General features: G+C 47.4%; 1 protein-coding gene and 1 pseudogene across 1 annotated transcript; one reads left to right on the top strand and one right to left on the bottom strand.

Annotated features, from left to right (window-relative positions):
- The first annotated feature begins 6,374 nt into the window (after window positions 1-6,374).
- On the top strand, window positions 6,375-7,631 carry LOC140896636 (olfactory receptor 10D3-like). Its single transcript, XM_073308559.1, has 2 exons — window positions 6,375-6,427; window positions 6,531-7,631. The coding sequence occupies exon 2, from the start codon at window positions 6,544-6,546 to the stop codon at window positions 7,474-7,476; it is 933 nt and encodes a 310-aa protein (XP_073164660.1). The 5' UTR covers window positions 6,375-6,427; window positions 6,531-6,543; the 3' UTR covers window positions 7,477-7,631.
- Window positions 7,632-12,769: 5,138 nt separating this feature from the next.
- LOC140896773 (olfactory receptor 10G6-like) lies at window positions 12,770-13,700 on the bottom strand (annotated as a pseudogene).
- Between the last annotated feature and the right edge of the window lie 2,201 nt (window positions 13,701-15,901).

The raw sequence follows: 15,901 nt of genomic DNA, 5'->3' as shown, positions 1-15,901 counted from the left end.
AGACTAGAAACTTTTAAAATTGGAAAAAACCTTCCCCTCTGGGGGCTGTTTATTGTTGTTCTCTCAGCTGGAGAGACCGAGCGAAGCAGGTATGCTGTAAGAAGCTTGGGCCAGGTATGAAGATCATCAGCACCCATACCGAGACTTACTCATTTGGGACTACAGATATGTAAATAGAAGAGGAAATGTTTAGTTAGATGCGATCAGGTTTAGCTCTTTATTTTGGGCTTGTGGGTTCCTCTGTGTTAAACACAGGTGCTTTTGTTTTCTTTTGTTTTCTTTTCTTTAAGCTGGGCCCCAGGAAAGCCATTCCTGGTGTTTAATCCTTTCAGTTGCTCTTTTAATATCTAGCAACAGCCTGATTTTGCAGATGTGTTCTCTTTCTCTGTTTTTAATACATATTACTCTTTTTAAGAATGTGATTGGATTTCTGTGTCTTAAGAGGTCTGTGCACACGTTTTTCGGTTAGCTACTAAGAGGAACAAGGGGTTTCAGGTTCCTCTGGTAGAAACAGCTAATTTCTTTTCCTTTTCCTTTTCTCTGCTCTTCCCCGGAGGAGAGGTGAAAGAGCTTGAGTGTACCCAACAGGAAGAAATTCCCAAGTGCGCCTTCCTGGGCTCTCAAAGATGTTTGGCACTTGGGTGGTGGCAGCCTACCCAAGGCCAGGGGGATCTGTAACCTTGGGAGTTGAATACAAGCCTGGAGTGGCCAGTGTGCTTTTTAAGGTCTTTGCAGGCCTCCACCTTCTGCACACAAAGTGCCAGAGTGGGGAATCAGCCTTGACAGACCTCAAAAGGCAATAGGTTAATGATATAAAAATCACTGTTGGACAGCTATTCATGCTGACTGTTTCTATTCTCCCTGGTAAGGATTGCGGGATGAGATGCCACCTCTCCATATCCTTGGAAACTTTTTTTAATATTGTTGTGGAAAACGAGTCATACCATCTGTTTGGTTCAAACAGTCTGAGGTCCTTTTATTTTTGAATACAAGCATGCAGGGAGAAGGAGACAGAGATGGTCACAAACAGGTGCCACCCTGGTCTCCATCTGTCCTGCCCCTATAATCCCAGTCTTATATACTTTTTACATTTCAGTCAAATGATACATTTCCTTATTTTTTTTTATGACTCAAGCATTGTTAATAAAGCCTTATAAGGAGCCAAGGTAAACAGCTTTATAATTAGCACTGTGCTGACGCACTTTGTTATGATCAAGATCTGCGGTTTGCTTGTGGCAGCGTTTTGTCTAAGGGCTTTTGCAGGTTTGGGCGGGCGGGGTGGGGGAGGTTTGTACATAATAGACAACAAGAGACTTGAGCTAGGTGAAAGGTTGGCCTAGTTTGCTACCTGTGTCAAAATACCACAGCCCAGCATATGCTCTTAGCTTAAGCTAAGTCTTACAGGATGCAGGCCTGTAGGTCTCTTGCCTTACTGCGCTTGTCTATGCTGCGTATAGTGCCTAGGTCTTGTCACAAAGTGGGAAGGGGTCAGGTCAACAATATTTTCCTCCACAATATTTACACAAACAATTTTGGGAAGATTATGATAAATTTTAAGACCTTAGTAAGTTATTTCCTTGTATATCTCCAATGGGAAATGCTGAAACTATGGAGGATCTGGTCTTTTGGATATATCCATATTTTTTTATTTATTTCACCTGATGCAAAACTTAGAAATCTTTCCAAAAGAGCTCATCAACTACAGTCAGTCATGATGGGATTGATGAATAGTACAAAAATGTCATTAGAACATAAACTGACTTTGTATTCTTTCTTATTTATAGAAACATCTTCAATGACTGAGTGTTGACATATGTACATTACCAGTGGTTCAAGAATGAGATTAAAAAGGAGCAGTGTCATGCCACTCTTTCTAGCTGAATATGGAAAATGCTGAAAACCTTAACTTTTTCCAAATGCTTTCTCTGCATCTAGGGACAAGACTACAGAGGGTACATTAAGATCTGAGTTTGCTGGATCAAGGGAGTGATTTTTCTCCTGTTATCATCAGCCAATCTTCCTGGAATGAAATTGACCCGATCTGTGTGTATAATTCATGGGATGGTGACCTTCTGTTGCATCACTAAAATGTTTACGGTTATTTTGCAATCTGAGTCAGATATCAGTGGACTACGTGCCACTTCTGTTTAATTCCCATAATTAATAATAATGCTTTTACCACTGCTCCCACGAAGTGAGGTCCTTCATCACTATCCATGACCAAAGGGATACCCCAACTGCTCAGTATTTGGGTCCATATAACTTTAGCTGTAGTTTGAGCCATGTTGTCTGTTGTGGGGATTGCTTCCACCCATCCTGAAAGATAATCTATGATCACCAAGCAAAAGGGTTTTCCTGTAGAAGTTTTTCTTAAAGGTTCAATGTAATCCATTTCTAATCTTTGCCATGGGCCCTGAGTGTCAGGTTGGTGTCTCAGTATTTTCGTCTTTCTACTTGTAGGGTTAACTTGGGCATACACCAAGCATTGTTGACAAAATCTTTTAAACTGCACGTCCATTCCTGGCCACCACACTGCCTTGTTAACTTGTGCTAATGTTCTTTTAACCCCAAAATGTCCTTGTTCATGTACAAACCGGATTATTCATTCTCTATATTGTTCTGGACGTACCCATCTTTCTTGATCTCCCTGCTTTGCTATAATTACATTTGCTAGGATGTAGATATTCAGCCTGTCTGTAAAGGCCTATACTCTAAGAATGTAGGTGTATTCTTATCACTTAGCTAGTTATAGAAGCACAAAACAAGAATCAAAATCAGTCTGCCTGTTTATAGGCCTTCTCTCACTATGATATTCTGAGGCCCTGTTCTTAAGCAAAGACATATGGCTAAACAGCAGGGGAGCCATAAGCTGGGAAGTGAACGGTCACATCCTCACCAGTCACACTGAAATAAGGCAGTTTTGGGCTGTTAAAAAGGTGATCCAACCTATCACCTCCAGAGAAAGAGAAGAGCCTAGAAGATTTAAAGTTGATAGCATCCTGTCTGGCAAGAACTCATTTATCAATAGTTGTGATTGTGAAACCCTTGCTTCTTGTTATTTTGTCTTTATGGTCCCCACTTCTCTATTGTTTATCTGTATGGTCTCTGTCTGGTTCTGTGATTGTTTCTGTCAGCTGTATAGTTAATTTTGTTGGCTGTAAACCAATTAAGGTGATGGGAAATAATTGGTTAAATAATCATGTTACAATATGTTAGGATTGGTTACTGAAATTTCAGTAAAATGATTGGTTAAGGTACAGCTAAGCAGAACTCAAGTTTTACTATATAGATTGAGATCAATCAGGAAGTAAAGGGGGGGACTGGAATCATGTTTTGCTAAGGTAGGCAGACGAGAACAGGGACACAGGCAAGGCTCTGTGGCATCAGAGCTGGGAAGGGGGACGTGGGGTAAATGCTCTGCAGCGTCAGAGCTGGGAAGGGAAAGCTGAGGAAGGAAACTAAAATCATTGCTTACTGAAAGTTAGCCCCAAGAAATATCGAATTGTATGCACATGCAGACTTCAGGAAGGACCAGGGAAGTGGGAGGGTGAAGGAATAAACCCTCTAACAACATCCTGTTCTTTTGTTATTTCCCATTTTCCTTCTACTCCTGTTATCCTTTGTCCCACTAGTTTCAACTTTGATATTATGGGGGGGAGGGATAGCTCAGTGGTTTGAGCATTGGCCTGCTCAACCCAGGGTCATGAGTTCAACCCTTAAGGGGGACATTTAGAGATCTGGGGTAAGAATTGGGGATTGGGCCTGCTTTGAGCAGGGGGTTGGACTAGATGACCTCCTGAAGTCCCTTCCAACCCTGATATTCTATGATCCTATAAAATAGGAGATAAATATAACATGGTGAAATACTTAGGATGGATGTCAGTGGAGTTTTCTCAGGGCAAGTGAGGAGGGCAGTGGTGTTTTCCAAGGGTTAGCTTTAGGGAAAAGGTCAAAGGAATTCTGCTAGGATTGAGGCAGGGCAGTTGGGTGATACATGCAATCAGTAAAGTTACCCAGGGCTGGGGTGAGGCAGGAAATGAATATATTCATGCCAGGGTTTATGAGGGCAAGGCAAGAAGATAGGTGAATGATGTCATCTCCTTGGGGTTTAGTTAACCACCTGAAAGGTTTCAGAGGGGCAGCCGTGTTAGTCTGTATCAACAAAAAACAACAAGGAATCCCGTGGCACCTTAGAGACTAACAAATTTATTTGGACGTAAGCTTTCGTGGGCTAGAACCCACTTTGTCAGATGCATGGAGTGGAGATTACAGTAGTCAGGTATAAATATACTAACACATGAAAAGATGGGAGTCACCTTACCAAGTGGAGGGCCAGTGCTAACGAGGCCAATTCAATCAGGAAGGAAAGGTAACTCCAGGATCTAGCTGGAGTTGCTGGGACCTACTGTACTGCCCAAAACGACTCGATGCTCTTCTTGGAGTCTCTAGTATCTTGTAAAAAGCAATGTGAAGTCGTGCGCAGGCTGTCCTCCATCTGCACAGGGGTGAATTTCACCCTCACACATAACCACACCACTGCATGAATACATCCCTGTGCATACAGAGACACAGAGATGAGGGCAGAGGAACAGGACATACAAACCCAGGAGAAAGCTGTGCTGGATACAGAGCCCTCCAGCTGAACCTCTGGCCCAGTTTACTCCTATTTCACACCACGGGGGGGGTGGGGGGGCGGGGAAAGGAATTCCCTGGCTTGTGTCACAGAGCCGGAGAGCCTAGACGAGCATGAATGTCCCATCCCCCCTTCAATGGCTGGGCCAGATTCTCAGCTGGTAGAAATCTACATAGTTCCCTTGATTCCAGTGGTGTAACTCCTGATTTACACCAGGTGCGTGGCTAGGTGCTAGGGGAAAGAGCCCCAGGGAATCCAATGGAATTGCTCAGGAGTCAGGTCAGGGGGAGCAAGACTTGAATCTGGACCCTGGTGGAGGTGGGGATTTGGCCGATTCAGTTCCATGACACTACACTTACTGATGCTGCCTGAGGGCCCGGTCCCAGAGCTCCATGAGCATTAGCTGAAACGATGCCAAATCTCCATTCATTGGGAATTGAATTGCATTCAATTCCTCTTGGGAATTGAGGGCCCTGGTCCTGAAGGGCCCGAAGGAGATTTAAAGACCAGGGAGAGCCGTAAGGAGGCTGGAAGCTGTGAGAAAGCAGTGGGGTCTGCAACAGCGTGGGGTGATATGCTGCAGATTAGGTCTCCCGTTTGGATACCAAGCACCCAGGCTGTGCACCTCTCCTGGGTGATGGGCCATTTGGGATAAGAAAGCTAGATGGTGCTAGACAAGATTCATGGCCGGGGGACAGAAAGGGAGAATTCCCGTCAGCTGGAGCGGCCTCTCCCAATGCAGCCAATGTAAGGCTCCTGCTTTGGTAAAGTTCTTCTCTCTTTGTCCCTCAGTTTGTGTCTGTCTCTGAACCTGTCAGTCTCTGCCTTGCGCCGAGAAAGGTGTCAGACAAATATTTTCTATAGAGAGAAGTTGATCCTGCTGCCCATTCATCCTTCCCTGTGCAGTACCTGCCTGCCTGTCTCTGTATCATTTATCTTCCTCTCTCCATCTGTCAGAACCTAAACTCACCAGTATCTCCACTTCCTGTGCCTCTCCTGCCTGGGAAACTCCCTGGCAAAATGCAAACAGGCACTTCGCCATTGTCCTTCAAATATCACCTTAGAAAGCCCCCTTCACATCCGCAGAGTCCAGCCTGCTGTTCACAGCAGAGTGATGACAAGCTGTGCCTCGGGGCCCTGGAACAATGGGGAGTGAGGATGCTGAGGGCCATTCAACCCAACTGTGAACCCTGGATATGATGGAAACTATGTCAAGCCCCAATTCCACCACCTCTGGCTGTGGCTCTTCCCCTTCTCCTTCTTTCCTTTTCCTTCCCTCTCTAACCCCCATAAATACCCCCAAACAACGCACAGCACGAACAAAGCTGAGGTCATTCATCACCACATTCATTGGTTTGTATGTTCCATCCGCCCCCTCTTTCTTAACACAAACCCGTCGCAGCTCATGCATTTATAACAACAAAACCCGACCAAAACACAGCGCTGCACTGCACACACGGCCATTCCTCTGCAGAGAGGGTGAGAGAGAAAGAGAGAGAACAAACCGCTAGTGAGAAATGTGAGCCACAAATGGAAGGCTCTGAGGTACTGTGGTGAGAATGGGGGGTAAGGGCCTAGATAGAACAGAACTGAAGAAATTGGAGTAAGTAGGGAGAGAAGAGAAGAGAATAGAATAGAATAGAATAGAATAGAATAGATGTCCCCTTTGTCTGTTCTTCTCTGGATGGTAAGAACAAGCAGATATTTTCTCTCTCTATGATCAGCGCCAGCCCAGTGACGACGTGATCCCAACTGGCAACCCAGTGACAGAAATATACACCACTCCGAATGACAGTGAGTAACGGGGGCAGTGGAAGGAAGGGTGACCATTGCAGCTATAGGACATAGGTCTTTTTGTTTCAGTAACTCACTGGCATTATTTCTCTCCCCTACCCAGGAATAAATCTCACATGGGGCTGGTCAACCACACTGTGGTGACTCATTTCATCCTCTTAGGGATCCCCAATGCCGATGGCCTCCAGACCATCCTCTTCATCACATTCTTAGCCTTCTACCTCTGCACTCTATTGGGCAACCTGACCATCTTCTCAGCCATCCTCGCTGACCCCCGCTTGCACACCCCCATGTATTTCTTCCTCTGCAATCTCTCCTTGCTAGACATTGGAATCTCTTCCATCATCATCCCTAAATATCTGACCATCCTCTGGGGTCAGAGCAGAGTCATCTCGCTGGGCGGGTGCATGTCCCAGGTCTTCTTTGGGCACTTCCTGGGCAGCACCGAGTGCCTGCTCTACACTGTCATGGCCTATGACAGGTATGTGGCCATCTGCCACCCGCTGCGGTACCTGCTCATCATGAACCGGAGGGTGTGCGCCCTCCTGGCCGCTGGCACCTGGATCACTAGCTCCTTCCACGCCACCATCCTTACCAGCCTGACCTTCACGCTGCCCTACTGTGGGTCCAATGTGGTGGACTATTTCTTCTGTGACATCTTCCCGGTGGTCAAGCTGGCCTGTGCAGACACGTACATCATCGAGACCGTGACCTTGACAAACATTGGTCTGGTGCCCATGACTTGCTTCCTCCTCATCCTCGCATCCTACATCAGGATCATCTACTCCGTCTTGAATATGAACTCGGCCGAAGGGTGGCGCAAAGCGGCCTCCACTTGCGCCTCGCATCTGGTAGTGGTGACGCTGTTCTTTAGTCCCTGTGCCCTGATCTACACTCAGCCCCAGCGGAGCAAAGTGCTGATGATTGCTGTGCAGATCTTCGGCAACGCGGTCACGCCCATGCTGAACCCAGCCATCTACACGCTGAGGAACAAGGAGGTGAAAGCGGCTCTGAAAAAACTGAGAGGGGGTCTAATGCCTGAACATTGATGAGCAGCAGCTGCAGGAATTGCACGTGAGTCTGCATGGAAATACATCTACAAATACATCTGCATGCTTGCATCGTGGCTTCTGTGAGCCTCGGTGTGTCTCCCCATCCCCACACAGCCCCTTCTATCTATCTGGAGTTCTACAAATCGCAGAAACGCTCCTGAAAATCCCTTCCTCTCGTTTAACATACGGTAAGGCTGCCATTTTCAAAGCTGCCTAAGGGCCCATCATACTCAGTCTGCATCAAAATTAAAAGTAATTGGAGTGCCAAATTTTGTAGAAGACTCTGAAAATCTCATCTTTATTACACAGATCTGCAGAAGCAAGTGCAGCATCTTCTGCAAACCAAAGGGGAAGGAAAAAAATTCCCTTCATCTTCTGGCATGAACCACAGCTCACCAAGCACCTGCCCTAGGTAGCTGCCTAAAATTCCTGGGAGAACCACTGGATTTTTCACCACGCCCTAAAGATCAACTTATTTGTGGTAAAATTTGCAAAAACCACCTGAGTGATTTAGGAACCTAACTCTCACTTTCAAAATTGATGGAGGCATTTAGGAGTCTTATTCTCTCTGAAAGGCTGTGGGAAGTACGTGTCTGAGGACCAGATTTTCAAAGGCATTTTTTAGACACCTAATAAGGTTTCTAAGAGCACCTTGAGTGAGTCCGGCACCAGACTCCCAGTTACTTTCCATAGGAGTTAAACACTTAGCCTATTTAGAAGCTCTTTGTACATAGTGGAATTTATTTAACCCCTTCATAAATCTACACCTTATGGCAGATTTTTAAAGATAATTAGGCACCTAGTGGGATTTTCAAAAGATTTTCTAATAGAAATCAATGAGAGTTAGATGTCCAGTGCCAGATTTTTAAAGGTGTGACAGATACGGGAATTTCCTGAATAAACCTTATTGAATTAAGTTTAATCCCTTTGGGGTCTGTTGTATTACAAATACAATTGTGCATGCGTTATTGTGGACTGAATGTAACTTTTGTAGGAGACTGATGAATGAAATCTTGGGGAAATGTGAGAAACTTCAAAGAACTGTTTGGGACAGTACATGTGAAGGGGGTCACGGAGTACTTTGGAGGTCTTTCAAAGCTATGCCGCGTGGAGAAAAAACCCATTCTCTATGGATTACCTGCCCCTGGAAACTCCAGATCAAAGACCCCCATCCTGCATAAAGAATGAACTAAACTTGTCATGCTGGAGCTAGTTCTGAGCTGAGGCTGTTATGAGCTGGTGACCACGGAAGAGACCTGGTTGTGCGGTTTGAAGGACTAATCCCCTGACAGAGCCCATGTTGGAGTTGGGGTGATCTCTGCTAAGCTTATTACTGTGCATGCAGGTTCTTTTATGTTTTTTCTCTGTATTGCTTTTACCTTAAGAATAAAATATGCTTGCTTAGGAAGAACTGTATGGTAACTTATAACTGAGGCCATTACGCCGTGCACCACCCAGAGGGAAGAAGCAATGCAGGGCTGCTTAGGTAGGCTGGTTTTTGAGGGAATAGCATGGTGAAGGGAACTGTTAAGCCTGGAAAAGCCCCAGTCAGGAGGAAGAGAGACATAGGTCTCCACCCAAGGAAGCCTACAGGTAGGGAGCTGGAAGCCTGAGGGAGATGCCCCTGCTGGACCACTATGGAGAAATACCAGTGCAGTTGCTCTGAACTGTGACAAGAATCTGGACCGAAACACCAAGGCCCATTTGAAAATCCCACTAGTTGCCTATCTGCACCGGTAGGTGGCGATATACCTTTGAAAATCTGGCCAATGTCCCCATGGAATTTCAGTGAGAACTGGGCACCTGAATGGCTTTTGAAAATGGGACCTACTCTCCTCAGTCAATTAGGTGTTTTTTTTAAAAATTCATCCTCTGCTTAGATAGAACTAGAAAGATAAGTAAAAAAAGGGAATAAAAATGCTAATAGAAGATTTAACAAATGTGAGGAATCTACACTCATCACACACAACGTGTTTTGGGTTTGTGCTGCTTATGTATTGTGTCTTCTGCATGTGGTTGTGCTTGAAGTTTGAGTAATATGCGGTGGGAATAAACCTAACCTGGGAATAATTTTTTTTTTCTTGTTTCCTGCCCTCAGCTGTTGTTTGATTGGAACTTGTCTCTAAGTTTTCTGTGCTTTTTCTATGCGTTCCAATGAAAAATAAATCTAGAAACCGGTGTCTGGAGAGGACTGGGCCATTTACGAGACCGGCAGAGAACAAGTGAAATTTAAGAGAACAGTAAAAATATGAAATGAAAAAGGATTTTAATGTTGGAATTTCCAAAGGAAGACAAAAGTCTATGGCAGTGAGACACTTAGCCCCTGGGAGGTGTCTTTGAAATTTCCAACCTAAAGTAAAAGTGTGATAGGAAGTTCAGCAGAGTGCGCAGATGGTCTGCTCACTGGTTACATACCACTTAAGCCCTAAACCGTTTTTTATATTTGTACACTTAGCCTGACAAACTCATGGCCACAAGATATTGAGGCCAAGAGCTTTTTAAATTTCAAAAAAGGATCAGACAAGTGTACAGATGATGAGAACCTCTTGAGTTATATAAAAGCCAACCACTGTCATCATTATTAAGGACTAGTAATAAATGATCCGTTGAAGCTTTTCTTTGGTGGAAAATTGGGTTTTCAACAGACCGGCACAGGGGAAATCATCACCCATTAGATGGGAACGTGAACCTCTACGACTGAGAAATTGATTACGTCGACACACAATGAACTGAGCACCAAGGAAAGTAATTCTACTGGGCCAGAAAGTTATAGAAATCTCACTACATATAGATATGGCCATATGACCAGCCCCTTACTGATATAAACTGACATGTTCCCACTGACTTCAGTTCACACCAACTGGAAATCTGAACCATTGATTCCAATGGAACTAAGACAGGTTCACACCAGCTGGGGATCTGCCTTCACTGTGGCAGGCACTGTGCAGAGTCAGTCCTTGTCCTAAAGTGCCTGGGATCTAAACAGCCTAAAGGGAGTGGCACTAGTCCCATTTTACAGATGGGAAACCAAGGCATGCACAGTGCAAGGGACATAGGCTGTTTGGAGTCCCACTGGCACCGACTTTCAAAAGTGCCGGGGGGTGCTCAACCCCCGGCTCTGCCACAGGCCCTGCCCCCGCTCCACCAAGGCCCTACCCCCACCCTGCCTCTTCTTCCCTGCTCCACCCTCACCCTGCCTCTTTCTGCCCCATTTCACCCCCCTCCCCTGAGCGTGCCACGTCCTTGCTCTTCCCCCCGCCCCCAGAGCCTCCCGAATGCTGCGAAACAGCTGATTGCAGCAGCCAGGAGGCACAGGGAGGGAGGGAGAGGCACTGATCAGCGGGGCCCGGCAGCAGGTGGGGGGTGGGGGCAACTGATACAGGAGCTGCTGATGGATGCTCATTATCCACCAAAGAACTTTGGCCCAGATCCTCCCATTGGTTTCAATGGTCTGGAGTTTTATTATAGCTATTTTCCAGATACAACCGAAATAAGTAAAAGAATAAAACCCTAAGGAAGATAACACAGCTTCAGCAATAGTTAAAATGGTCAGACTGTCACTTCTCTTCAGGTCATATGTTGTATGAGATACTTTATCCTAAGGGGTTCACACATGTTGTAGGAGACCACTTGCAAATTGGTTAGTCTCCAAGGTGCCACAAGGCCTCCTTTTCTTTTTACTGATACAGACTAACACGGCTGCTACTCTGAAACCTGTCACTTGCAATGAAGCCATCACTTTTAACATCTCTGCAGGCAAAGGACAAAGGAAGTTTAGTAGGCACCACATTATGTTACAAAATTGTTGTAATGAGCAATAAAACCAGGGTCTCCGGTTGTTGGGATTTCATCCGATGAAGTGAGCTGTAGCTCACGAAAGCTCATGCTCAAATAAATTGGTTAGTCTCTAAGGTGCCACAAGTCCTCCTTTTCTTTTTGCGAATACAGACTAACACGGCTGTTACTCTGAAACCTTCCAAAGCCTGTTCCACTTGGCTGATCCAGCTCTGGGAGAGCACTTCATCCAGTTCCCTGGGGAAACTCACTTCTACTCCACATCTCATCACTCAGGTCCCTTTATTCAGAATACAGCAAAGTGACGCTGAGTTGATCTGACTCAGCTCACCCCACTGATGACATGTCTGAGCGACTCGCAAATCTGTCATGGATTTAGCCTCCCAACAACCCCAAGGGAAGCAGAAAAACAACACTAACTGGAGTGGGACTCCACATAGGCGCCGACTCCATGGGTGCTCTGGGGATGGAGCACCTACGGGGAAAAACAGCTGATTGCAGCAGCCAGGAGGCACAGGGAGGGAGGGAGAGGTGAAGGGGAACAGCAGTGGGTGGGGGCAACTAATATAGGGGCTGCCGATGGATGTTCATTACCCACCAATTTTTCTCCAGCCCCAGAGCACCCATGGAGTCGGTGCCTCTGTAGAGTCCCACTCCAGTGCCTCACCACAGACCCTTCCTTCATTGGGAATCATTGCAGGTTATTTTTCATAACACCGACGTGCCTACAGGCCCCCGGCAAGGATCACATGTGTGCTGCACAGAGATAGAGGCCCTGAAGAGAGGACGTTCTAATCGGAGACAAGACAAATCAAGTGCATGTGGTATACCAGGGGTGGGGTTTACAAAGATAAGACCATGTGGTGACATATGCCGTCATGTTATTTTTATGAGCGGAAGAGCTTGGACACTTCCGAGGGCTGGGCTGATGGGATGGATGGCCCAATGGTCTGATGTTGTTTGGCCGTTGCTGTGTTCCTAAAGCAAGTCCAACATCTTGGATTCTGCCCCAGGATCCCTTCTTACATGAGCTTGAAATGGCGTTTCTCTAGCTTCTGCGACTGGAGCCTCTCCTCCTCCTCCCAGTCTGTAATGACTTTGGTCTCACAACCCTCGGTGTTAGGCAGTAGGGAAATGACCCGCATGGGGAAACTGTTGCCAAGTGACTTGCCCAAGGTCATACAGGAGCCTGTGGCAGAGGTGTAAACAATGAACCCAGGAGTCCTGACTCCCAGCCCTCCCTGATCTTACCACCAGACACCACTCCTCTGCAAGAAACAGAAATACAACCCAAGAGTCTCAAGGGCAAATCTGGGTGTCTCTACCCATAAGAGAATTGGAACAAACTCCAGTAGACCCCAGGAACCTGGAGTTCAATTGGTAGAACCCACTTCCCTCTCAGAGCCAGCGAGAGAACCCAGGAGTCCTGATTCTAATCTCCAAATCCCTCTCTCCCTGTCCAGTTCTCAGGAAGCTCCTGCTGGACACAGGACAATCATGGCTCAGGCCCCAGCAGTTTGCTGTCCCCAAGACTCATCAGGGCATCCTTCATCTCCTTGTTCCTCGGAATGTAGATTAAGGGGTTCAGGAGCGGGGTAACCGTGGTGTAGAATACAGCCACCACCCTGTCCACAGTGTGCTGGGAACCTGGCCTCAGGTAGATGAAGACCACAGGCACATAGTAGGTCACCACCATGGTGACGTAAGCCTTGCAGGTGGAGAAGGCCCGGCGCCTGCCCTCGGCAGAGTGGATACTCAAGATGGCCAAGATAATGTAGACATAGGACATCAGGATTAGCAGGAAGCAGGTGAAGGTTTGGAAGCTGATGTCCACAAATGTCTCCAGCTCATTGAGCGCCATGTCCCCACAAGCCAGTTTCAGCACAGCCAGGACATGACAGAAGATGTATCCCACTCGGTTCCCCTGGCCATAGGGCAGCTGGAAGGTGAGTGCGGTCTCTATCAGCGAGTGCAGGGAACCCCCTAGCCAGGTCCCCGCTGCCAGGCACGGGCAGCCTCTGAGGTTCACAATGACGCTGTAGTGCAGTGGCTTGCAGATGGCCAGGAAGCGGTCGTAGGCCATGACCGTATAGAGGAAGCACTTGGTGCAGCCAAGGAAGTGGAAGAACGGGCCACGCAGCCCTGGAAGGATATGGTCCTGCTGCCTGTCAGGAAGCCGGGCACCACCTTGGGCACCACCACTGAGGAGACCATCATGTCCAGGAAGGACAAGTGGCACAGGAACCAGAACATGGGCTTGTACAGCCAGGGCTCCCGGGCCACTGCCAGCAGGACGAGCAGGTTCCCACACAGCGTCAACAGGTAGAGGAGAGGAAAAAGGGGAACAAGAGAACCCGCAGCACTGGGGGGTACGGGACCCCCACCAGGATGAAAGGTCTCAGCTGGGATCTGTTCCCACACTCCATTCACTCGGTCTGTGTCCCTGCCAGTGTACGCGGGGTGTTAATGATTAACCAAGGAGGAACAATGGGTGATCTTTGCAGGGGTGTTTGAGCTAAAACTCTCTGCTATGCAGAACCCAGTTTGAACCCCTGTTCACCAATCTAGGGGACCCCAATCCCTTCCCATCCCTGGGGATAGAATCCAAGTGTTCTGACATCTAGCCTGCCCTGCTCTAATCCACTAAATCGCACTCCCCATTCCTACACGGGCCGAATCCCAGCCCCCACTGAACCCCATTTGCCTCCCTGAGCCAGCTTTGAACCCAGGTAAAGTAACCAGATGTCCCAATTTTATAGGGAGAGTCCCGATATTTGAGGCTTTTTCTTATATAGGCTCCTACTACCCCTCACCTCCGTCTCCATTTTTCACACTTGCTATCTGGTCAGCCTAAACCCAGGAGTCCTGGCTCCCAGCTCCCCTGCTTCAGCCCACTAGACCCTCCTCTTCTCCCACACCCAGGAACAGAACCCCAGAGTTAAACAGAGACACATTCAAATTACAAACAAAGTTCACATTGATACGTGTGAGGGTGATTAGCCGTGGGAATGGACTCTAAAGGGAAGTAAGGCATGCTCTGACTTTTGCGATCTTCGAGTCAAGATGGCCTTTGTTGAAATAGGCGTTAGTGAGGCATGAGTTATTGGGCATGACATTCTGTGGTATCCAGGAGGTCAGATTAGATGCTGCTGCTGGTCTCCTCCGGCATTAATCTATCAGTCTATGAATCCGCACATCCGGCTGTGGTGCCTGGCTATGCGTCCAAGCTGGGCTGCTATGGCCAGCATGCTAAGTCATTCTCACCTGCTCCATGCCGTGCCCTGAGATCTCCCTTGGTCTTCACCCCTCTATATCTCCCACACCCAACCCTTCACACAGAATGTAGCCTTGTCCCCCACGTGAAGCCAACCTCAGCCTGGAAGGGCTTAAGGGGAAACTTGCTTGTGGAGATTAGCCCAGAGTTGCCCACTTCAGGGTCCTTGCCCCTGCCTCTGACACAGCTGGTACCAGGCACTGTGGGACACCTGGTTGGCATGAGGCGCTGTGGGATGCCAATCCTAACAGGTAGTTGCTCTATTTCTATTCCTTTCTCTGCTCTGTTTAGTTTCTTCTTCAGCTTGGACATGTCCTTTCTCTCTGCAGCTTCTTATAACCTTGCATCCTCTCTGTTCTCTCTCCACTTTCCCCCTGGTGTATTTCACTCCCCTGGTCACACAGAGCTAGGTCAGTGTTAAACTGTTGACATTGGCTGTGTTTTAAAGCACATAATGATGCCCTCCCATTGGCAAACTCCAATGGGCCTTGTTAGAATCGTTGTTTGGGGCAAAGTGAAAGAGCTCATTCATGTATTTCATCAGAGAGGAAAGTCTGTGGCCATGCTAGAATGGGTGGCTCGTGCAGGTTGCATCTGGTGATCACTATGGGCATTATACCAAAGGTCCTGTGTTTCTTTAATGTAATGCAGCAATTCTCACAGAAAACTGCTCTCCCTGATATTCCAGGCCTGGCCTCCCGCTCTGAGCCAGTCCTGAGCACGGGGCTCTGCGAGACGGTGCTGTATTGCAGAGAGTGGAGTGGGTTACTCATTAGGATGTGCGCTCTGCTTGGAGTCAGTGCCGAGCCCAGTGTCCCAGCAAGCTCCTAGGGGGGCATTGTATTGCTGGAAGGACAGTGGGGGGCTCAGTAGATGGCCCTGTCCTCTCTGAGACATTGCTGACCCCCATGTCCCAGCATGGCAGCAAGGGGTGCTCTGCTGCAGAGAGTGGTCTTGTGGGGCTCAGCAGGGAATGTTTGGCAATCTCATGGCACTTTTTGGTCAAAGCAGATATTTTACCCGTCACTTTCTGGCTAAATTCTAACTTTGTTAATTCCATTCCAGTTACAGAGGCAGCTCTAATGTAGAGCAGGTCGTACCCCCAGCTGGAGTAACTCGTCAAGGCACCATGGGAGTTATTGCCCCTCTGTCTTCTTACACTGAGAAAATTCACTTCGACTCTTGGTTGTAATGTGTAGTCCCCTCGGTGCATGGCTCTCGGACTATACGAGAGCAGGTCTGCTTTCAAAGCAGGCCTGGGCAGCAGATGGTTTTCCCATTCCATGGAAGTTTTTGGCATTTTGAAATTGTTCCTGTTATAAATCGGGATGAAAAGTCAAAAAGTTTGTGAGT

Source organism: Lepidochelys kempii, chromosome 13, assembly GCF_965140265.1.
Source record: "Lepidochelys kempii isolate rLepKem1 chromosome 13, rLepKem1.hap2, whole genome shotgun sequence".
Lineage (NCBI taxonomy): Eukaryota > Metazoa > Chordata > Testudines > Cheloniidae > Lepidochelys > Lepidochelys kempii.
Note: the sequence above shows the minus strand (reverse complement) of the source record. Positions and strands in the feature narration are given on the sequence as shown.